This window comes from Chlorocebus sabaeus, chromosome 5, assembly GCF_047675955.1.
Source record: "Chlorocebus sabaeus isolate Y175 chromosome 5, mChlSab1.0.hap1, whole genome shotgun sequence".
Classification (NCBI taxonomy): Eukaryota; Metazoa; Chordata; class Mammalia; order Primates; family Cercopithecidae; genus Chlorocebus; species Chlorocebus sabaeus.
This window is the reverse complement of record NC_132908.1, coordinates 13509616-13535109: the sequence shown is the minus strand read 5'-3', so window position 1 is coordinate 13535109 and position 25494 is coordinate 13509616. Positions and strand designations below refer to the sequence as shown.

The following is a 25494-nucleotide window of genomic DNA, read 5'->3' as shown; positions in this document are numbered from 1 at the left end:
CCAAGTGACCAGTCAGGAGAAGGCTGCTGATCCACTGTGGTACGTTCATCTAATGACATATTACGGAGGCACCAAACAAATGAGGAACAGCGGCGTGTAACAATAGGAGAAATCTTACCAATATAAGTGAGTCCTAAAAAACTACACTTTTTATAAACTTATGAACATACACACACACTTTTTGGACTGAACATAATACATACAAGAATTAATAAGACTGTATGAAAAAGAAAGCCAGGGAATAGCAAACCACATACACCAGAAGGAGGATTCACTGTGGCTCGGGAGAGGTAGGGAAATAGGGTGGAGTGTGGGTCTGGATCATTAGATGAAAGTTACAATCTTATTATCAAGGTCCTGTTTGGGTTGCGGGGAGTGGTCACTTCAGGAGTACTTTCTGCATTATTAAAAATAATAAACTAAATGAATCAGAGCAGGTCATGCATGGATACATGATGTGTTTAATAAACCAATAATTATGATTATTCTCATTCTATGCACTAGTGACCCAAATAAAAACAAAAACACCTATCTTAAACAAACAGTAGTGTATGAGAAAAGAAAGAAGATGGGCTGGGCATGGTGGCTCACGCCTATAATCCCAGCACTTTGGAAGGCCGAGGTGGGCAGATCCCGAGGTCAGGAGCTCGAGACCATCCTGGCCAACATGGTGAAACCCTGTCTCTATTAAAAATGCAAAAATTAGCTGGGCGTGGTGGCAGCTGCCTGTAATCCCAGCTACTCAGGAGGCTAAGGCATGAAAATGGCTTGAACCCGGGAGGCGGAGATTGCAGTGAGCTGAGATCGCGCCACTGCACTCCAGCCTGGGTGACAGAGCGAGACTCTGTCTCGAATAAATAAATAAATAAATAAAATAAAATATACAAAATAAATAAAAATAACAAACTAAATGAATCAGAGCAGGTCATGCATGGGTCCATGATGTGTTTGATAAACCAGTAATTATGATTATTCTGATTCTATGCACTAGTGGCCCGATTAAAAACAAAAACACCTATCTTAAACAGTAGTGTATGAGAAAAGAAACAAGATGATAAACTCAAGGAAATGCAGGAAGCTCCAATCTGGACTACAGATGGAAGACTCAGTTTGAAGGGATACATCAAAGGTTTGGAGCCCCAGTGAAAAACCATGTCACGAAAGCTTCTCCAGCACAGCTCTAAGGAATACAGTATAAAGATCTACCTGGAACACGTCCTTCCTTTTATAAACCTTCTCTCTCATTTCAAAACTGCCCTCTGACACCACTCCTCGAAACCGGCGAACAGCCTGAAGATCCGAACGGCTGAGGACGTGGGTTCTTCGCTTTTCAAGACGACTGAACTTTCTCATCTGTTCAACTTGGGCTATCTTTTTCCTACAAGGCATTAAATGTGAAATAAGCCCTTGCTTGGCAGTCTGCCATGGAGAAGTATACTTTTACAGCTCCTGTAACCTATGCTCTTAGCACCCAGAACTCTGTAATACAGATCACAGTGCTGTGAAGCTTTGCTCATTTCCAGGCAATGAGTGTTAGTTTCAAAAAAATGTATATCTAAGGAGCACTTTACTGTAATTCCATCATTACAAATACAAAAGCTGGCTTTGCTTTTTGCACTCTTTAAGACTTGGAGAAAACTACAACTTTAACTCCAAACTATGGGCTGGGCTTGACTGTTCTGGCACGCAGAAGACGCTTTCTGAATGTTTGTGGAATAAATTGACATTTTTTTCCAAATAATAATTTTTCAGACCCCGAATGTCAAGAGAAAATACTTGTTAAATGAAACATTCTTCTGATAGATCATATTTACATAGCAGAAAATGACCTACAAAGTATGAATGTATATTTATGGAGGTATGTCAAAGAAATTGTGAAAATTTGGGACTGTCTTTAGAAATTAAGGACACGGACAGATATATGTGAGATCAGCCACTATGGCAAGGACACGCCTTCAAAATAGGTACAGAATCCAGAGGGTCAAAAAATACACACACATACACACACACACACACACACACACACTGCACATACAGATTTAGTGACAGTAACTGAGAGGTTAGGAGATTCAGAAAAAGACTGCCAACATTAATGACCCTCTTGTTTGTTTGCTTGTTTGTTCGGAGACTGAGTGTCTCTCTGTCACCCAGGCTGGAGTGCAGTGGCGCGATCTCAGCTCACTGCAACCTCCGCCTCCTGGGTTCAAGCCATTCTCATGCCTTAGCCTCCTGAGTAGCTGGGATTACAGGCAGCTGCCAGCATGCCCAGCTAATTTTTGCATTTTTAGTAGAGACGGGGTTTCAGCATGTCGGCCAGGCTGGTCTCAAACTCCTGACCTCAACTGATCCGCCTGCCTCAGCCTCCCAAAGTGCTGGGATTACAGGCGTGAGCCACCGGGCCCAGCTGACCCTCCTGTTAAGATGGCAAGTTCTCCAAATTACTTGTGTATGTTGAATTTGTTTGCCAAAAGATGGCAGCATGAAAATGCTGGTCTCACCAGAGACTGAAGGGGAAATGAAAGAAATAAGTAATTCCTTTTGGATGAAGTTAGCAGTCGAAATGAAAGACCTTTCCCATAAGGTTAGCAGTCAGAAGTAGGTATCCCCAAGAGAATACCTATAGCAAGAGGAAAGAAAAACCTCCTTTCCCATCATGAAGGGCATTTATCTGAAAGAGAGAGGGATCACGTACTTTTCTGAAGATCATAAGCAAGTCCATGCATGGATACATGTTCACATTTTACCAATTGAAGTTATTTACATTTTTAAAAAAATCCAGGCCACTCCACCCTCATGGTTGCTTGCTCTTTGATTAACCTGGCTTGCACAAACCTTTCTTTTGTGCCATCTAAGAACGCATGTGTTCATTTCTCCCTAAATTAATTTGCTCCCTGGTGTGCTGGTTTCCAAGTGTTAAGTCATTTCACGTGTGCATGTTTTGTGGCCCCAGCCCAATGGCACAGACCTTGCATGCCGTCATGCTGTTGGCTTGACTCAACTCGCATTTGCTGAAATCTGAAGGCGTAAACAGCCTTCTCCTGTCCTGTGGCCGCCTGGGGTGGGGTACCTTAAAGGTGCTTCTTTTTCCTTTGTTACTAGGTTGGTGTAAAAGTAATTCTGGGCCAGGCACGGTGGCTCATGCCTGTAATCCCAGCACTTTGGGAGGCTGAGGTGGGTGGATCACCTGAGGTCAGGAGTTTGAGACCAGACTGACCAACATGGCAAAACCCCGTCTCTACTAGAAATATAAAATTAGTCGGCTGTGGTGGTGCATGCCTGTAATTCCAGCTACTCGAGAAGCTGAGGCAGGGGAATCACTTGAACCTGGAAGGCAGAGGTTGCAGTGAGCCAAGGTCATACCATTGCACTCTGGCCTGGGCAACAAGAGGGAAACTCCATCTCAAAAAAAAAGAAAAAAAAAAGTAATTGCGGTTTTTGCCATTGAAAGTAACAGCAATAACTGCAATTACTTTTTAAAAAATGTTTTATTTTCTTTTTTCTTTTTCTTTTTGAGACAGAGGCTTGCTCTGTCACCCAGGCTGGAGTGCAGTGGTGCAATCTCAGATCACTGCAACCTCCTCCTCCCGGGTTCAAGTGATTTTCCTGCCTCAGCCTTCTGAGTAGCTGGGATTACAGGCACTGGCCACCACGCCCGGCTAATTTTTGTATTTTTAGTAGAGACGGGTTTCACCATGTTGGCCAGGCTGGTCTCAAACTCCTGACCTCAAGTGATCCTCTTGCCTCAGCCTCTGGGCATTACAGTACTGGGATTACAGAGTAAGATTACAAAGTACTGGGATTACAGGCATGAGCCACCGCTCCTGGCAAAATAACCACAATTATTTTTGCACCAACCTAATATCCAACATTTCCCCCTCCCTCCTCCAAATTTGTCACCAACCTGGGTTTCACCTATCCTGACTGCCTTCATTCTCTTTTGCTTACTGAAATAGGGAGTTGAGTAAAAATAAATGTCACCTACTAACACACACTCTGGGAGTTTGAGATCAGCATTAGATGCTGTGACCTCATGATTCCTTCAGGCAGGTACTTTGTGTGTGTTTGCACCCAAATGCAAGTAATAAATCAGTATGGATGGGGAAGGGAGGAGGGAACGCTGAGCTTCATGATAAATCACAGTAATAGTTAAACACCACATGGGATGACCAGCGGTGTCTTCATTGTTGCGTCAAAGGCCACCAGGCCACCAGCGCTCATACTCCTCAACTCCTGATATTTCAAGGTCACTCCCTTGAAATTCCCTCCTGTTTTCATTCTGGTTGCTGGATGACTCAGTTTCTTCTTCTAATATTCTGTCTCTGTCTTCCCATCTCCTAAGTGTAGGCATTTTATTTTATTTTTTTGCGACGGAATTTCCCTCTTGTTGCCCAGGCTGGAGTGCAATGGCACCATCTCGGCTCACCGCAACCTCCGCCTCCCAGGTTCAAGCAGTTCTCCTGCCTCAGCCTCCCGAGTAGCTGGTATTACAGGCATGCGCCACCACACCCGGCTCATTTTGTATTTTTAGCAGAGACAGGGTTTTTCCATGTTGAGGCTGGTCTCAAACTGCTGACCTCAGGTGATCCGCCCGCCTTGGCCTCCCAAAGTGCTGGGATTACAGGCATGAGCCACCGTGCCCGGCCAAGTGTAGGCATTTTTAGCGTTCTGTTAGTCTCTTCAGGTTGCTTTACCTTAACCACTTATTTATTCAACAAATGTCTTCAGTTCTCAATTCAATGCAGGTGCCTACTACATCTTTTTTCCTGCTAAACTATGTTTCTTTTAAAAAATATTTGAAGTATAATTTATATACAATAAACTGCACATATTAAGAGTGTATGCTTTTATGATTTTGACATCTATATATTGCAAAACCATCACCGCTAAAATTACAAACATTTCTATCAATTCCAAATGAGTTTCTTTGTGGGCCCAGCCAGTTTTTATCCTTACACTGGAAGCTCTTTTGGTTTTGAAGGGATGTAACCTCAGGCAGAAGCCAAAGGCTTAACATGGGGTCACCGATAGTATTCAAGAAATCAACAGAACTCTACTGAAAAATCCACCTCTTTCTCAGGGGGAAAATTCCCAACAAGACTTGGGACTTCAAGTCTGACTCACGCTCTGTCCTGGGGCACAGACTCCGGCTCTGATAAGAGGAAGTCAATCTGTCCTCTATTTGTTTATAATGAATCATGCTGGAAGTCAGGCATCTACTTTTTGTCTCTCCTCTGTCATGGTTAGGCAAGAATAGGAGGCAGATACACCCCAATTCGGAGCGCAGTCATCCTTAAAGTGTTAAGGGGCTCCAGTGTAGTTTAGGACGTGTGACTTAATGGGGACCCCTACCGATGGAGGCCGGGAGTGCCAAGTCTTAGAGTTGAGGTCTTCCTCCCTCCCATATCGCAAGGGCAGATCTTAGTGAGTTACGGATTTATTTGCAAGAGGAATGGGAAAAGGCAGCTGAGTTTTCAGGGCGTCCTTGAGTCCTGTCCACCCCACCCCCAACCCCCATCTATTAGTGACAGAGGGCGGCATGAGTCACATCTCTCAGCCCAAGCCCACACTGGAGCCATTAACCACATAATTGCTTCAGTGATGAACCTTTCCCCAGCTGCAAGCCGCCCCCGGGGCAGAGCTCTAGGCTGTGAGCCAACAGCCTTCAGTTGTATGAATTGTGAAGGCCCGGGTTTAAAAAGCCGAAGTCGCAATTCTTTTAGCCAATGCCTTCTTGGCCCCAATTTAAAATTCCTATACACCAGTCCTGATGGGAGCAGGGAGGATGTTTCAACCAGAATTAATGTCACGATCAAGTCAACATGAAGTAGATTTATCTGCTGTTTCAATGCATTGAAGCAAAGTGCTCTGTTTTGAGAACAAATTACCATAGCAACTCAGCCGCCCCAGTTACAGTAAGTAAGCTCAGTACGACCAAAATAAAAATCCTTACCAAGTTGTAGGATTGGCGAGTGAGAGTTGCTGAATACCGACTTTCAGTTTCCAGATGACATTAGCCAGCATATATTTTGGTTTTAAAAAATCGCTGAAAGGGAGGCTTTAAATAATAACAAAACTATAAAGTCAGGTTACAAACAGAGAGGGGTTCTAGGCTGTTCCAACGTGAGCTTAAACACGAGCAAACTTCAATGCCAAACAGCAGCGGTTTGTTAAAACAGAAGGCTGCCGAAAAGGCTCATTACTACTTATTGTGGCGTGCCTGTTCCATTTCACGTGGGGGGAGCAGGATCATGTAAATGCTGGTCTTTAAGAAGAGGCAATTCAATACAAAAACAGGTTTTCTGTAGGTGTGAAAGGAAGAAAAGCAAAACCAAGTTCGTTTTTTTCCCTCCACCCCCATCCCCCCACAATACTAAATTTTGGTTCTACCTAATTCTCCGTTCTCTCTCTAGTGTCTTCCTTCTCCCACTTTGCTCTGCTTCCTCATCCTGATCACCAGCGAGCAAAATCGCCCCTCTGTTCAGCCTGCCCCATCCTCGTTTTCTTCATCCTCACCATCCCCCATGGCTTCCTCAGACCCTCAGGTGGGCACATGCCCCTAGGTCTCCCGGACACACCACACAGGATGACCAGCGCTGTCTTCACTGTTGCTTCCAAGGCCACCAGGCCACCAGCGCTCATACTGCTCAACTCCTGATGTTGTGGGTCACTCCCTTGAAATTCCCTCCTCTTTTCATTCTGGTTGCTGGATGACTCAGTTTTTTCTTCTCATATTCTGTCTCTATCTTGCCACCTCCTAAGTGTAGGCGTTTTTAGCGTTCTGTTAGTCGTTTCAGGTTTCTTTACCTTAACCACTTATTTATTCAACCAATGTTTTCAGTTCTCACTTCAATGCAGATGCCCACTATATCTTTTTTTTCTTTTTTTTTCCCTTTTTTGAGACAATCTCTCTCTGTCACTCAGGCTGGAGTGCGGTGGTGCAATCTTGGCTCACTGCAACCTCAGCCTCCCAGGCTCAAGAGATTCTCACGCCTCATCCTCCCGAGTAGCTGGGACTACAGGTGTGCACCACCACGCCCCGCTAATTTTTGTATTTTTAGTGGAGATGGGTGTTTCACCATGTTGACCAGACTGGTCTCGAACTCCTGGCCTTAAGTGATCCACCCACCTCAGCCTCCCAAAGTGCTGGGATTACAGGCATGAGCCACCACGCCCAACCCCTACTACATCTTGTATTGAGACTGTCCCCTGACTCTCTGCTTTTTCAAAATCAACCTAATTAAAACTGTACTTCTCCTTTCCCAAATCAAGTCCTTCTCCAGACTTTAACTTTTCTCTTCAACAGTCTCATCTCCTGAGCCCAGGCTTAAAAGCTAGGCATTATTTAGACTCTTCCCAGGCATAAATTTCATTTGCCACCTTCCAAAGATTGTCTTTCCTTCAATTTCCAAAGCTGTCATCCTAGTTCTGGCTTTCGTTGTCTGTTGCTTAGATTGTTACAACAGCTTCTGAGGTGGACTTTTCACCTCCAGTCCTCCCTTCTAGCCAGCAACGTCTGGCAGAAAGATGACAGGTTTTGGAGTCTGAATCTGCAATGTCCTTCCACTGTGGCTTTAATTTCTTAATCTCTCAGTATCTGTCTCTTTGTCTGTAAAGGTAGCATCCATAACCCACATGACACAGTGTCAATTAATATTAGTTCCTTTCCATTTCAAAATCTCTACTGCCAGACCAACATTTTAAAAGGCTTCTGTTTCATTTTTTCCTTAATTGAACATTCACTTTTCTACTGAAATAAGAACAAACTCCTCATCCTAGCCCTTAAGAGACTCCTACAATATGGCCCTCCTATTTCTCCTACTTAGCGTTCACAACTCCCTCTTTAAACATCATTATCCTATTTCCCATCTGTTTCTTCATAAAGCGGTAGACCGGGGCTGAAGTGGAGTGCCCTGCATCTGTCTGCTGAAATTCTAGCTATTTTTTAAGACCCATCTCGAATTCTATCTACTCTCTGAGGCTATTCCTGTTCCCTGCAGGGATATGACCTCTTCCTCTGACCTCAGGAACACTTATATCTCTCTTGTGGCATTTTTATTCTTCCACCTGCTCATTTTCTACCTTTGACTTCTCTTCACTGCAAGACTGAATGTCTCTTGATGGCGTGGACTGTTTGTTATAGCATCAAACCCAGAGAGCACCCTCTGCCTTACGCAATAATGCCTGACGCTGAAAATAAACCTGCCCGGTCACGCTTCTCTTGGTCTACTAAACTGTCTTCTCTCCTAAGCTTCTGTTGGGTGTCACCCTTCCCAGAAATAAAGCTGCACAGGGAGGCACATCTTTTACTCAGTGAAGAGCACTCTTTAATTGATGCCAAGTTCTGGAGCTCATAATTATAGGAAAGGGTCCCTAAATATTATCATCTCAAATATGCCATGCTACCATTTCATTAGACCTGGTTTATTTGCTATTGTCATGAAACCAGAAAACCCTTTTATTTAAAATCTTGAGTTGATTTTGTTTACCTTTCAGGCCTCAGAGAGCTGTGTTCTTCTCACGTAGAAATATCTTAGTCACACAAATAGATCCTTGGGAGTATCTAAAATTCCTTTTATTTCTCATTCATGAATCAGCCTCTTTAACACTGATAGTCAACGGCTACACAGAAAAGGAACTCAGACTAAATATTCAGCGGAGCTTTTGTAAACAGAATGAGGATGAGTCCACTGAAAAATGCCAGCATCTTAAAATTTGTAGTTCTTAAAATTAATATCTAATCAGTTTATAGTTTTCAACATATTAATGTATTAGTACCAGTTATTTGCATATTTAAGAAATATATATTTCTTAATTTTATATATATATACATATATAAATTATCTATATACAATTTTATATATATACCCTCTTCTATTTTATAACTTTAGGAGGCATGAAGCGGGAAACAGGGTTTTATCTTTATATGGGAGCTTCAGGAGCTCATGCTGGCAATACCATTACAAAGGACAATTTTCAAAAAGTTAAAACCATAGGCTGGGCACGGTGGTTCATGCCTGTAATCCCAGCACTTTGGTAAGCCAAGGCGAGCGGATCACCTGAGGTCAGGAGTTCGAGAACAGCCTGGCCAACGTGGCAAAATCTGGTCTCTACTAAAAATACAAAAATTAGCCAGGCATGGTGGTGTGTGCATGTAATCCCAGCTACTTGGGAGTCTCAGGTAGGAGAATCACTGGAACCTGGGAGGCGGAGGTTGCAGTGAGCCGAGATTGTGTCATTGCACTCCAGCCTGGGTGGTAGAACAAGACTCCATCTCAAAAAAAAAAAAAAAAAAAAAAAAAAAGAAAAGGTTAAAACCATGACTCTCATACAAAAAGAACAAAACAGAAGTCAAAGATTTTATTTGACTCAATCAATGAGGAAATCAGGAAGATATTAAGACTGGTTCAGAAGAAAGTCAGAGACCTGGAGATTTGGAGTTTGTTGGTCAAAGGAGTACAGAAATACATTTGTGAAAAAATGCAAAACCGGTTAATGCTACACTAGGCAATGGCCTTTGCAATGCAACGGACAAGAATCATTTGCATAGCCCACAGTTTTATTGAAATTAACCTCTATTCTTATGAGGTTGCAAAATAGCTCTCTTAATCAGTGACCAACAGGCATATGGCCCTAGAAAATCAGACAGCCTAGGCCACTGCTAAATATCTAGCTCTACACAGAGGAGACTCAGTATTATCTAAGTTTTACATACTTGCTTTTGACACTTTAAGAGAGATAAAAAAACAAACCAATCTGCAAGCCGGGTACGGTGGCTCAACGCCTGTAATCCCAGCACTTTGGGAGGCCGAGGCAGGCGGATCACAAGGTCAGGAGATGAAGACCATCCTGGCCAACATGGTGAAACGTTATCTCTACTAAAAATACAAAAAATTAGCTGGGCTTGGTGGCGGGCGCCTGTAATCCCAGCTACTTGGGAGGCTGAGGCAGGAGAATAGCTTGAACACGGGAGTCGGAGGTTGCAGTGAGCCAAGATCGCACCACTGCACTCCAGCCTGGTGACAGAGCGAAACTCCATCTCAAAAGACAAAACAAAAAACCAATTTGCCTTTTCTATGACATATTTGTAATCAGATACATAAAAGTGTACAGAAATGTTTCCCACTACTCCCCACAGCCCCCACTGTTTCATTATGGGCTGTACATTAAGGTTTCAAATCATGGTTCCACCATTTACTACTGGGTGACCTTGAGCAAATTATTTAGCGTCTCTGTGTCAGTTTCATCACTGTAAAACAAGATTAAATAATAGTACCTTCATGGTTTTGTTATGAGGATTCAGTGAGATAATGCCTAAGTGATTTTTTAAAAATGTGAGTTGCAGCACTGCTGCTAAGAAGGGGTTAGTCTGCCAAAGTTTTATTCAGACACCAAAACATGTTGAGAAATAACCTGTCTCACACCTTGTTAAAAAGGGATACAGATCTACATTTTGAAGCAGAAGCAAATGTAATTAAATCATTGAGTCAATCAATAACCAATAATTAAACTTGTTTGAAAGATTACAATAAATTCCAGAGGTGTTGAAAGGATAATTCATTTCTTCCAACTCTGACATTAAAGGAACAAAAATGTACGAGGCAGGAGTGGCCAGGAATTCACCCTTGTTGAGCTAAGATATCCCAGGCATTGTGCTCACCGCACACGCATCACAAACTGATAGATGAGTATTTTCCGAAGAATATTTTTTTTGTTTTGTCTTGTTTTCCTCCTTAAGGAGACATGATACGGAATGAAAAGCAGAAAGGAAAAGTAACCAGTATTTTCAAGTTTTAGAAAGTAGGTTACCAAATGAATTAAACAGCAAAAGCAGTGGTTCAAAGAGCATTTCTCCTTTAATCGTTTATTCATAACAAAAACGAAAAACATGAAACATTTTCAGGATTTTAAATTATCAGTGCTGGTAATAGATGCCCTTTCACTATACATTGTTATTTTTACTTTGCCCATAAAATGCTGAGGAAAATACTGAATATATATTTTATTAAACACACACACATATAACCCCGTTAAAATTCATATAAATCAGTTATGTCTCACTCCCATCCAAATTTTGGCTTATGCATCTTTAAATTAAAAAACAACAGCACAGTGGTTTAGGCCACCAAAAACGTGGTTGATAAGGATGATTAAGTGCTGAAGTTCAGAACTGAGCCAGAAATAGCTATAAACCAAAATAGAAAACAAAATAATAAAGAAAAGTGGTAATTCATGTCAAAACCTGGGTTAATTTTAATATACTCCATCTTGAAAAAAGAACTTTCCTAAATGTTGGTTTTTAAGAGGACATTTCCAGGTTAAACTGAACACAAAAGAGAATTTCCCCAAAGAAGTTTTCTGAGCCAAAGGAAAATCAAATTATGCTTGCAAAACAAAAGGAAAGACCGGTAATGCCTGTCTCCCATGACCCACTTTTTCGGATTTGCTTCAGTGTAGGTTTTCCTGCTGAAGGCCATTTATTAATTCTATATTGTGGGATTTCAATGCGACCAACTCTAGACTTAACCCTTCACATCCTAGTGGGTTGATGAATGAGACTATTTTCAGTTCCTCATGAGCTGGGAAACTGTATCCAGGATGTACTCAAACATACATAGACATATTGTCTACTGAGCTTCAGGCTGAAGAAATAATAACTTACTGCCAAAAGGATAATATTTATGACCACTACTAAAAATGTTTTCTTCTTGCATAATTTTAAGAAAGTATCAAAAGAGGCACTATGATTTAAATGAAACAAAATGATTTCTCACAATATCTCATATGTTCACATTTTTATACAAAAAACTTGTAAAATAGAATAATGCTGATTTAGCTTTTAGAAAAGGTTTTAAAAGAGCTAAACATGAGTTCATAAGTACACTGGGTATTTACTATCTTGAGAGAAAAAAAGTGAAGTTAATAAAATTCTGCTGGAAAATAAATACATTAATTTTGCAACTGCATGCATCTCTAGTTCCTTTACCAAAGATTCTTAGATTGTAAAAATATTTGTACAAAAATCTAAGTAAACACTTGATGGATGTATTGAAAATTTTCCAAAACTGGAAATACATTGAAATATATTTATGTAGTTGGAAGAGGAAGTGGCAGCGAGAGGCCTTCACTTACAATGACCATTTTAGAATTCATTAGAAATTAATGTTCATAATTCAAATACATACGAGATAGTGCACCTGTCTTCAAGCATCCAGCAGATACAAGAGCAATGAACAGATTAGGAGAGCCATGGGGCACTGGCATTAAGTGCAATTAAGACTGTTATTTATGTTGCACTAGATAACAAGGACTGTTGAAAATGGTAGCTTTAAGACCTTATTTTTGAAAACTCAACTTGGAATGAAACCCCTTTCATAGAATATGCAATGTGAAGATGTTCCTTTTATATAACGAAACAACAATAAAAGGCAAGTGGAATTATACAAGAAAAAAACAGAAACCACATACTGCAAGAAGAACTGCTAGAACAGGGTGAAGAGACATTATAATAATCATTATCATTTGAAGTGGTAGGTCTATTTTAATACACTCTGAACTATACTCAATAAAATAAATACAAAATTGAATGTTAACAATAATGTTGTAATCATTCAAATTTTTGTTTTCCATTCTAGCGGGTATATTGTGAATCCTGGGAAAAAATTAGCAGCCCAAATCTTTATTCCATCTTAAACTAATTTTTATTTCTTGTCCTTCTCCTTACTCTCCACATCATATTACAGGGTTCTACTATAACCAATCTGGTTCTTGATACCCCTCAATTCATTCTGGTAGTATCCTTGTGTAGAGTTCAAAATCCATATATACTGTTAAGTACCAATAAATCAAGATGCCAATGTGAGAGGTTCAGTTCAGAAAGGACAGTTAAAAATAATTTTGTTGGCTGGGTGCAGTGGCTCATGCCTGTTATCCCAGCACTCTGGGAGGCTGAGGTGGGTGGATCACCTGAGGTCAGTAGTTTGAGACCAGCCTGGACAACATGGCAAAACCCCCGTCTCTACTAAAAACACAAAAATTAGCCGGGCGTGGTGGTGCACGCCTATATTTCCAGCTACTTGGGAGGGAGAACTGCTTGAACCTGGGAGGCGGAGGTTGCAATGAGCTGAGATCGTGCCATTGCACTCCAGCCTGGGCAGCAGAGGGAGACTCTGTCTCAAAAAAATAATAATAAAATAATAATGATAATTTTGTTAAAGTCGAAGACAGTTTTGTGTTACATGATCCACTATTAGTTCAAATACTGTAAAAAACAAAAAAATAGCTGTTGATGAAACATTAAAATGTGTGATATGGCTAGCAGAACTGATGTCTATATCAGCTCCTGAGGTAGAAAATTTCCTACTCATTACTCAACATGTGAGCAATAGGTAAGTTTAAATATAAAAGTTTAAAAACTGTACAAAGATGCTGTGAATATCCTATTTGTACACTTATGTAAAAAGTCAACTTAATCAGGAAGTTTAGAATGAGATTTTTTTGTTTATGGATTTTTAAATGTATTTCTTTTGAATTTTTATATATTCCATACATTGATCTTTCATTTACCTACAATCCTTTTTATCTCAATACAGAAAAACCAAATCTTAAAAGCTTAGCGGGCCACTCATTGGCTGCATTTGAGTCCTCACACAGAGAAGAAAGGAGCCACGCTGGCACAGGATTGTGAGAAATACCAATCACAGGAAGCTGAGCTTAGGTTGTGTTTCTTTTTCTTTCTTTCTTTTTTTTTTTTTTTAATAGAGACGAAGTCTCGCTCTGTTGCCCAGGCAGGGGTGCAGTGGCACGATCTCGGCTCACTGTCAATTAGGTCATATTTCTAGAAGATACGATGCTGGTGTCTTAGGATATAAGAGCTGGGAAACGACGAAGTCTGAAAAAACTCTGTAACTAGCCATTTGGACTTAGAGATCTCGGATATTAGGAGACTGAATATGTGCAAAAATTGAGAATTCTAAGAGCTCCTTCACCATTAACTTTTGCAAACAGGTAATTCATTTTGTTTTAAAAATACTAATTTTGAACAATGAAGTTATAGTATATGCTACATATGTTCAGGTCATTAGAAGACTAGTCAGCCAGTTTTAGAGGAGACTGTCTTGACTTAGACTGTCTTAAAGGCTCCATGAAATTTCCTTAGAGCAGACAGGCAGAAGTAGTATGGAGCTGAAGAAAATGGTAGAGAGAACTGGTCAGGAATGGCAGAGAGATGTTCCTTCTCAGTGTTCCAGAAGGCTCCTTCATAGACAAACGGTCAGAACACGATTCCTACACAAACATCAGTTCAAACGTCCAGTAGACACAACAGCAAAGAACAGATTTGGAGAGCCACGGGGCACTGGTATTAAGTGCAATTAAGACTGTTATTTATGTTGCACTAGACAACAGGGACTGTTAAAAATGGTAGCTTTCTTGTGCCTGCTCTTGTCCCTCCCTGCACCATCCATGCCAGGCTTAGCATGTTCCTTTCTAAATGAGATCTGTCAGGATAAGGTAAAATTTCTACCTTCTGTAAACACTTGCAGGAACTTTACCTGATCTTGCAAAACGGAACATGCTAAGCCTGGCATGGATGGTGCAGGGAGGGACAAGAGCAGGCACAGGCAAGTTAAAGTGATGCCTAACTGCAGAGTTCAGAGAGGAATCCTGGCTTCTGGTCCACCGCACAACCATTGAGAGCATTGGAAAAGAATGAAATACCAACCTAATAATTAATAACGACCTATGATGTCTGGCAAGGAGCAGCTGAAAAGCACAGGCGTGGGATAAGAAAACAGCCACCACTGTTCACTTTTTCCCTTTTCCTTTCGATACGACTTCTGTGTAAGAGGTGTGAATGAAATCATAAAGCTGCTTGGCATTTGCGGCATTCCCCAGAATACTCGTGAGCTTGTCTTGTGACAGCGTTGCTAATTCTGCGATGTTCTTAACGTGGTGCATCAAGGAGCGGCAGTTTTTGGCATTCACCCCTGGCATTTTTAACAAGAAGTCTTGGGGACCAGCATTGTACTTTTCTGACTCGGGAAGGGTTTCGGAATCTGCTGTAATGGCCAGTGCTGTCGCCGCATCAGGCTGTGGCTTATTTTGTTTCAGCTCCTCAAACAACTCCGCTGTTGCATGAGGAGAGGGGCACCAGAGAATCCGTAGTCTGGGGAAGTGGAGTGTAAGAAGAGTGAGTTTGGAACTAATGTCATTGCTGGAGATCTCCTGGAACAAGGCACCGCGGGCAGTGAGAGAGAAAGGCTTGCTGGGGTCAAACTCAATCAGAAGCACAGGACGCTTGTAGTAGCGGGACATGGAGACGCACTGGCTGTAGAGGCGGCCGTTATTTAAAGAGCCGATTAAATCACTGATACTCTTGCGCTCCACACACATTTCTGGAGTGAGGATGTAATCTCCAACCTCTAAAGTCATGGGTTCAATGTCAATGCCCCGACGATGGATCAGAGATGGGAGCTCACTTCGAAATTCACGCATATCCACCACTACGCTTTGCTGTGTACCATTCTGTTCCTGGCCACCTGTAGAGAAAAAGAAAGGAATGTCACTGGGGAAGAACTCTCAAAGAAGGAATATAACAAAATCTAAAAATCGATGTTTCTGTTGTTAATGCTGATGGATGGTTACATAATTCTATACGGTAATATTCCTTATAATTTCTATATTTTCAAACAGATTTGTTTATAAAGTAGAAGCAATTTCCCTTGAACGAAACTGAGCTAATAGGAAAGTTAGACTCTATCAGTAGTTCCTTACTTGCGATGATTTGTAAATCCACACTGAAGGTCTCCCCTGCGTAGTTTCCTCATAGCCCGTTATTATTGCACTGACCACATTTTGTTAGTCAATGTATGCCCAATTCCTAGTACAAAGCCTGAGGGCAGATGCTTAAAATAGCAGACACAGTAGATGCTTCAAAAGGCTCACTGAGTAAATCTAGTGATTTAGGAACTACTGTGTTTACATCAAAGAGTCCAGAGATGGAGAAAGGAAAGGAGCTGGGAAAAACACGAACATCTTAGACCACAGTTTCTCACATTCTAACATCAAAAAGCAGATTCGGGCCGGGCGGGGTGGCTCACACCTGTAATCCCAGCACTTTGGAGGCTGAGGCAGGTGGATCACTTGAGGAAAGGAGTCCGAGACCAGCCTGGCCAACACGGTGAAACCCCGTCTCTACTAAAAATACAAAAAATCATCTGGGCATGGTGGCGGGCACCTGTAATCCCAGCTGCTTGTGAGGCTGAGGCAGGAGAATCGCTTGATCCCAGGAGGCGGAGGTTGCAGTGAGCCGAGACTGCGCCAGTGCACTCCAGCCTGGGCAACAAGAGTGAAACTCCGTCTCAAAAAAAAAAAGCAGATTCTGTATTTAGTAGGTCTGGGATCTAAAGGGTCTAAGAATCTGCATTTATAACAAAATCCCAGGTGATGTTAATGCTGCTTATTTAAGGATTAGATTTTTAAGTATCAAGGGCTGCTGCAGACAGAATAATGGTACCCTGTAAAGATGTCCACATCCAAATCCCTGCAACCTATCAATATGGTCATGTGCCGTACACAATGTTTTGGTCAATGACAAAGTGCCTGTAAGACAGTCATCCCATAAGATCACAATACTGTATTCTTATCATACCTTTCTATGTTTAGATGTGTTTAGATACACAAATACCATTGTGTTACACTTGCCTAGAGTATTCAGTACAGTAACATGCTATGCAGGTTTGTGGCCCAGGAGCCACAGACCATACCACATAGCCTAGCTGTGTAGCAGGGTAGACCGTCTAACTTTGTGTAAGCACGTTCTGTGATGTTCATGTAATGACGAAATCACCTAATGACACAGTTCTCAGAACGTATCTCCGTTAAGTATTTTGAGATTGGGAGATTACCTGGGTTATCTAGGTAGGCCGAAGGGTTCTCGGAAGTGAAAGATGGAGGCAGGATGATCAGAGAAGACAGGATGCTATGCTACTGGCTTTGAAGATGGAGGAAGGGGCTATAAGCTAAGGAATTCAAGTGACCTGTAGAGGCTGGAAAAGGCCAGGAAAGGCATTCTCTCCTAGAGCCTCTAGGAGGAATGCAGCCATGCCAATATCTTGCCTCATAAAACCCATTTGGACTTTGAACCTGCACAACTGTAACATAATAAAACATATGCTGTTTTGAGCCACTAAGTCTGTGGTATTCGTTATAGCAGCCATAGGCAACTAACATGAAGGCATGAGAACTGACCTCTAAGGACAGACCTCTACGAACAGCTCTCTGTGTGGTAGCCATACACTCCAATCTGTCTTCCTTCATACTGCTTTACATTCTGTCATTCTTCATGAAATGTCAACAAACTGGTTGATTTTTCAAAGAATCTTCTTTGAACAAGACACAGAGGCTCTGAGGCAGTGTTTCCCAAAGTATGGTCCAAAAACCACTTCCATGAGAAGCTCCCGAGATGCTGGCTCCATTTCACATCCACTGAGTCAGAATTTCTATGAATTGAGGGCTATGAATCTACAGTTTTAACAAGCATCTGAGGTTATTCTAAAGTCTACTAAATTCTGACACCCACTGCTCTAACTGTATTTGGCCTCACGAAAGTTTAAACCAACTCAATCATATTGCTCTTCTCATGCAGCCTGGCTGAAATCAGCTGCTGGCATGGGAAAGTAGGAATTTGGGGAATGGGAAAATGGTGACTTCTGGATCACAGTGCACTTGGAATTCAGCAGGTCTTGGTGGCATGCCACAGTTCGGACACTGCACAGCAATGTGTACCAGACACCGGAGATCTGGGGAGCTACCAAGAAGACATGAATACAGAAGAGGGGGGGTGTATGTAGCTCACCTATGTGTACAGCTAAGGGGAGAGGCAGAGGAGGGAAGGAGAAACTTCCTTCAACTACTCTGGGTTAAACTGGCTTTTTAGGTTGCGATAAGAACCTAACCACCATTTACCAAAGTTTATTTGAAAAGTACGTTCTGAGTCTCAACCAACCAAATATAAAGGCAACGCTGGAACATAACCCATTCTAAGCTGGGGGGCCTAGAACTCAACCTCACATGATTTGCAGATGACACAGCGCCTTCGCTCTGGGGAGGACACATGGTGAGTAAATGGTAGAGCTGAGATTAGAGTAGGGAAGTACACATCCTCTCCTTGGCCTAAACCCCGCTGTTAAGAGTTTGTTGATACAGACCAAGCCTTGCCAGAGGAACTCTGGAACTTCACGGCCCCCTTTTCAGGCAATGGAGGTGCTTGACAAAGTGCAGGACTCACCGGCTTTCCGAGTGTCAGTGGAAACATCTGTAGACGCTGTGCCTCTTACTAGGTCTAGGTTTGTTTCATCTCTGCCTTCTCTTTCTTCGGGGACAACCATGCTCGCTTTTTCCCTGCGGGAGAAAACATTGTCAACATTTTTGAAATGAATTTCAAAATTCTAGATTTTATCGTTTGTAAATTGTAGTATTGAAAATGTATCTACATGATGATGGCAGTAAGAGAAAAAAAAAACAACAACAAGGAATATATTAGAAGTAAATATGCGAAGACAAGTGATAGGTAAAGGAAGTAGAAAAAATTAAGGTAAAAAGTATCTTGGTCGGGTACTACTTCTTGATTTTCCAGAGTAAAAAAAGCAGTTGCTTATTTTGATTTTATATTCAAATATTTAAGAAACAACATAAGCATGTAAAAAAAAAATGCCATATGTAAAAAATGCCACCAAGAGATTCCTGAGACTGTTTATAAGGTTAAAGTGTTATTGATGTTAAAATGTAAATCATTTATATTCAAACATTTTCAGGGTAATCATAAATAGGGGTTAAAAATCATTAAGAAACTAAAAAACATATATGATACAATTTTGATTTTTAAAAACTCCAGGTGGGAGGCCCCATTGAACACCCTGAGTTTTAAAGAAAAATCAAGATCAAGACTTTGAAATAGATACAAGAAATCAAACTTCTGTCAGAGATTAAAACAAAAAATCAACAGCTCAGGTTCTGCCTTGGGAGCAGCATTCATTACTCACTCATGCATTTATTGAAAAACATTTGTGGAGTGTTCCTGTGTGGTGCTCTAGGTACTTTGGATACAATTGTGATCAAGCAAGAATTCCTGTCTTCAAGGTGGCTCATATCTCATACGGTAGATCTAGAGGACAGTACAATCATAACTAAGATTCGCAATTTGGAACCACATCATGACAAGATCCTTAATAATCACAGAAAGAGTAAGCCAGGTTTGCGGTAGCCTTGTTTTTCAAAACTGGTAAAATATGTTATACTTAATTCTGCCAGGTATGACAGAAAAGATATATAAGCTGAGTCTCTTTCCTCCTTGGGTTCGCAACTGAGTCGAGGGAACAAAGCAAATATGAGAAGAAAAAAAATAAAAACTGGAACTGAGGAACTGCAATAAAAAAGACTAAGGTAAGGGGAATAGAAGAGGAACCATCAATATTAGTTAATTTCAACAAGGGTTAAAACAATCAAGATTTTCCCATTGATATGGTCTGGCTGGGTCTCCACCCAACTCTCATCTTGAATTAATAGTTTCGATAATCCCCATGTGTCCTGGAAGGGACCTGGTGGGAAGTGACTGAATCATGGGGGTGGTTTACCCCATGCTAGTCTCGTGATAGTGAGTTCTCACGAGATCTGATGGTTTTTTTTTTTTGTTTTTTTTTTGTTTTTTTTTTGAGACGGAGTCTCGCTGTATCGCCCAGGCTGGAGTGCAGTGACCGGATCTCAGCTCACTGCAAGCTCCGCCTCCCGGGTTTTTACGCCATTCTCCTGCCTCAGCCTCCCGAGTAGCCGGGACTACAGGCGCCCGCCACCTCGCCCGGCTAGTTTTTTGTATTTTTTAGTAGAGACGGGGTTTCACCGTGTTAGCCAGGATGGTCTCGAACTCCTGACCTCGTGATCCGCCCGTCTCGGCCTCCCAAAGTGCTGGGATTACAGGCTTGAGCCACCGCGCCCGGCCGATCTGGTGGTCTAGTGGCTAGGATCTGATGGTTTTATAAGTGTCTGGCATTTCTCCTGCTGGCAGTCATTCTCTCTCCTGCTGCCATGTGAAGAAGGACAAGTTTACTTCCCCTTCTGCCGTGATTTTAAGTTTCCCAAGGCCTCCCCAGCCATGTGAAACTTATGAATCAACTAAACCTCTTTTCTTTATAAACTACCAAGTCTGGGGTATTTCTTCATAGCAGTATGAAAATGGACTAATACACCCATTAGAGGAAATGAAATCAGAGGGTCCAATTCTTCAACCACTCTGGATAAATATTTTAGAGCAGGGTATCACTAAAAGATACTACTAAAGAACAGAAATTGTAATTTTAAATTTTATACTATTTGAAACAACCTATAAACGCAAATATATTATGAGTACAAATTTCATAACTAGATCACAAGGGGGCAGGCAGTGGTTCCAGTTCCCTGTGTTTTCCCATTATTCTCAATACCAGACTCAAGCGCTACCTGCTGAAAAGCCCTTTGCAATGGCAATGGCTCTGGCTGCCTCTCGTTACCACTCCATTCTGTCTATTGCACTCTGGTTAGGACAAAGGGCAAACCATTCAAAAGAATTATCGCTCTTCTATTTTTCCTTAACATTCATTTGGTATTATTAGGTTCATTGTGCCCCCCACTCTGTTTCTACTTGTTACACTGGCTAAGCTGTGTATCACACATGGGATCATCCCAATTTCCTGGTTAATTTGTAGTCTGTATAATCTTAGGAGGTTAGAGTCCAGATTCCGGTTCCAAAGTGTGTGGATGTGAAACCATTTACTGGCCACGTGACCTCAGGCAAGTCATTTCATGGCTCTGTACTTCAATTTCTTTATCGGTAAAATGAGGATAATAATTTAAAAACCTACCTCAAAAGACTGTTATGAGGATTACATAATATATGCAAGGTGCTCAGAACAATGTCTGGCACCTAGTAAGCACTATAGAAATGTTAGGTGTTATTATTATGTACTTTTCTTATAACATGGTAATCTCTTTGTCTAATTATCCATGATTATACTAAAAAACTGAAGATTTGCTTTCAAATAATTCCACAATTATTTCCACTAACAGCTACAGAAAACAGCTAGCTTACCACTAAATGTTACAACTTAACTACAAGTCGAATCTGAGAAAAAATATATTCCAGAGATGAAACCTGGACTATGAAGAAAACAAGCCTTCCTAACCAGTAATCCAATTTAACAGAAATTTATCACAACTATAAACAGCCAGTCTCTTCCTTTCAACATGTGGCATAATTACCCAAGTTCCCCTATGTGCCAGACACAAAACAATAATTAAAAAATTCAGATTTCTATTTCTGCTTAAAGCACCAAGCTTTCCTATGTTTGCTTTAGTATCTTCCATGGTATTTTTATCAAAATTTATTTATTTTAATTTTTAAACAAATTGAGATGGGTTCTCACATGTTGCCCAGGCTGGTCTTGAGCTCCTGGGCTCAAGTGATCCTCTCGCCTTGGCCTTCCAAGGTGCTGGGATTACAGGTGTGAGCCACTGCGCCCAGTCTTCAATGGTATTTGAATAGCGTGTACAGCATAATCCTATGCCAACATAGGGAAGTGGCACTGAACTAGAAGTCGTCTCTTCCAATGGGCATTTACTTAAGCCCTCATGCTAGCCCACTTTGTGATATTTTCAAACTGTAAAATTTCAAATCATCCTACCCCTTCCTTTGAAGAGCACTGATCTCCTCAAAGCTATGTACACTGAGGATGTTATTACTAAGTTTTCTACCCAGGGACCTAAGTGCTCCCTGGGTAGAAATAAAATTATGATTGATATTTAGCAATGTAATCTTTTCCTCTTTACCTGTTATCTGTAATCTACAGATCTTTAATCCAGCTACACAATCCTTTCACTGTCAGTTCACTTGACTTGTTCCTTTCTGGGTTAAAGAGCCACAATTGCTTTTGTTCTTACAATATCACCCAAGGAGGTCTTGGTAAAAGCATACTGTCTTATCTTCACATTACATTTTTCTCTAAGTACAGCAACAGTGCAAATGTTTTCTGAACAATGCACCTCAAATCTGCTTCTGCTTTGCAAAAGAAGCACTTCTCAAATTTCCCAAGTTTCTTGGGAAAGTAAGTATCTTTAGATTCTCAATAGTGCAACCATCTGATTGACTGCTGGGTCAAATGGGAAGGTATTCTTTATGACAAGTAGATAATCACCATGGAAAGCATTAAAAAATTATGCCAGATGAAAGATAAAATTATGTTAAAACCTGGTGCAGAAATTATTGTATGGACTGAAATGTGGGAGACAGTCCATGTTCCAGGCTCTGCTGAGTGACGTTTTCCAGTATGTATAAGGCTAATCCACAGCTTGTCACTGAGTCCTCTGATGTGTAGAAGCAGGTGCATAAATCAGGAATGGCATGGGATCCGATACCTTACTACTATCTACTAAAAGTGCTCTTTTCTAGATTAGATTCCCTGATGCACTGGAGAAGAGGCAGTTGCATGAAGACAGGCGAAGCATGAAACTCACCTACTCAGGTGATGTCTTCCTCCCATTCTGTCAGGCCCCTTTGGCTGTAACATTGTGCAGGAAAGGATTAACTCGGCAGGCCTGGACTGTCCAAACTCTGCATGTTTCCAAGAAAGGCTTCTCTCCTCAACACTGGCTCTTGGTCAGCTCCTGGGAGATGAGCTCTGAGCCGGTATAGTATTCTCCCTGATAAGAAGGCTCTTATATGCCTGAGGCCCTGGGTCACAATGTGCCAGTTGGATCAGACAGTTTATGCTGACGATGTAATTTACGGTAAGTGTCTGTTGTTGCTTTGGGGGCTGGAGTCTGAGGAGCTGTAGCCAGCCATGGAGGTACTCTGTGTCTATGTGACTCAGCTCAGTACAAATGTGGGGCCTTGAGGCTCAGGTGAGTTTCCGTGTTGACAACGCTTTGCATGTGTGGTCACACACTGTTGCTGGGAGGATTCAGCACATCCATGTGACTCCACTATGAGAGGATACCTGGAAGCTTAGGCTGGGTTTTTCCTGGACTTTGCCCCACGTCCCTTTTCCCTTTGCTGATTTTAATCTGTATTTTTTTTTTTTTTTTTGAGAAGGGGTCTCACTCTGTTGCCCAGGCTGGAATGCAGTTGCATGATCTAAGTTCACTGCAACCTCCACCTCCTGGGGTTTGAGTGATTCTCTCACCTTAGCCTCCCAGGTAGCTGGGATGACAGGCATGTGCCACCACTCCTGTCTAATTTTTGCATTTTTAGTACAGACAGGGTTTCACCATGTTGGCCAGGCTGGTCGTGAACGCCTCCTGACTTCAAGCTATCTGCCTGCCTTGGCTTCCCAAAAGTGCTGGGATTACACGCATGAGCCACTGCATCCAGTCTTAATCCGTATCCTTTTGCTGGAAGAAACTGTACTGCGAGTATAACACCTTTTCTGACTCATTTGAGTTCTTCTAGTGAATCATCGAGCCTGAGGATGATCTTGGGGAACCCTGACATGAACACTGAAAACCCAATCTGAGTATTTTAGCTCTATGCACTCATTTCTATCTAGGTGACAATTATTTTAATGAGCAAAAACTTGGGCAAAGTCTGCTTTAAAAAGAGTGAAGGATGGTCAGGATGTACTGGCTCACATCCAGTATCACCAATTCTTTGATTCTATCTCCCAAATCTCTCTCAAATCTGTCTTCTTTCCTCCATTAACCTAATCTTGGCTACCACCTTCTCATCAGACTGAATAGCATTCTGACTGGTTTCCACACTCACTCATTCCTCAGTTTGATGCCAGAGACAGCCTTTATAAACATACTTCAGTCACTTTCCTACTTAGAACGCTTCAGTGCGGTCTTACTGCCCATGAAGTCCTAAATCCTTCACGGGGCCTCTTGTACCTCGGAGGCTTCATACACGCCTTTGTTCAACATAACCCCCTTTCCACCCCATCTGCCTAGTATCAGCTTGAATATCCCTTCCTCAGGGAAGCGGCTCCTGATCAGCTTATGGTCTGGGTGAGGTCTTCAGTGTACTCTCCTATTACACCCTCTTCTTTTACCTTTGCAGCCAGTGGCGCTCTGTATACTTCTACTTATTACAATATTTATAATCATTGAATGTCTCTTTTCCACTACAGGGTAAGTTCCAGGCGGGCAGAGGCTTTTTCTGCACCACTTTTAACCTCAGTACTTTAATATTAGCACAGGACCTGGCACATACCAGATGCTTAATAAATATCTGTTTACTATTTGAGCCTTGTGGCGTGAAGGTCTAGAAGACAAAGAGTAAGACAAAGAAGAGCAAAGAGCCTGGAACAAGAAGAGGCAGCTGGTATAATGCTTGGTCTGTTATAACATGATTTCTGAACTGTGTTTTTGAAAAATATATACACCCACATATACGACATAAACAATACCATAAAGCACATTGGTAGAAAACATATTTTCACAGGCTGAGAGGACTGAGCAATACTTGTATGACTAGTAGCTGGATGAATCCATGGCCAAGGCATACTACCATTTGAGAGGATGTGAAGGGAAAAGAGGGGACTGCCCGTGCACCATGTTGACCCCCATCGTGGGACTCCATGCCACTGATTCAGCAAATACTCCGATTTCCAAGAATTCTTCTCCTGGGCTATCCGGGTTATATGTATATTTTGCATGTACACTGAGAACCCACAGACACCACTGTAGAATGGTTATCCATTTTGAAATCTGGCCTAGGGTCCTGGCAGGTTGAATACTGCTAAAAATAATTTCTGCCCTCCATTGCCAATGTCTGAGGTTTGGAAGATTGGTCTGGCCCAGCCCACTCTGTCCAGGCCATGGTCTCTGCTGGTCTAACTTTCTCTGGCTCAGCTCCGTGATGCCCCATCCAGCCCTTACCCTGGCTTCTGAGGCCCTTAGAGATCACCTGGCCCATCTTCCCACACCGGGCTGCAATCTCCTTGACAACACCCCTGGTGGGTGGTTATCAGATTTCTCGAATGCCTTCAGGGCAAGAAGTAGCCATCCAGTGTGTGAGTATCTCAACATTTTCCTTTTGTAAAATGGAAAGGCATTTTCTACTTGGATTTGGAATAGTACCAGATACTCATTCGTAAAAACATACACATGTGTATGTCCAGACAAACAACACACTTCCTAAGAAATACTTTCCCAGAGTGATTCTATTGGCGATCCTAACTGGCTGTGTTGTAAAAGCATTTCCCAATAAATGGTAAGGCAGTCACCCACCCACAGACAATGGAAATTTTACAAGGAAAAAAAAAAAAATCATTCAAAGGAGGGGAGAATCTTGTGCATAAGGCAGGGAGGAGGGAGATTTACCAACATATTTCTTAGAAAAGCAGTATTTTCGCTGTATTTCTGGTGTTTTGTCATACTGCTTCATAAACAGAAAAGCAGTTGTCTTTGCTACATTTCTAATATTCTATTAAACAAACCACTGAAAAGCAACTGGAGATGAAGGAAGAGAGG

The 25494-nt window shown here is 41.7% G+C and overlaps 1 protein-coding gene across 1 annotated transcript in view; it reads right to left on the bottom strand.

Annotated features, from left to right (window-relative positions):
* Positions 1–10834: 10834 nt before the first annotated feature.
* ERCC4 (ERCC excision repair 4, endonuclease catalytic subunit) overlaps positions 10835–25494 on the bottom strand; it is a 32288-nt gene continuing 17628 nt past the window's right edge. Inside the window, exons 10-11 of the mRNA XM_007986199.3 lie at positions 18287–18399; positions 10835–15536 (exon numbers count right to left, since the gene is read on the bottom strand). Coding sequence (XP_007984390.3) covers positions 14803–15536; positions 18287–18399 — 847 coding nt within the window. The 3' untranslated portion in view covers positions 10835–14802. The remainder of the gene's footprint in view (positions 15537–18286; positions 18400–25494) is intronic.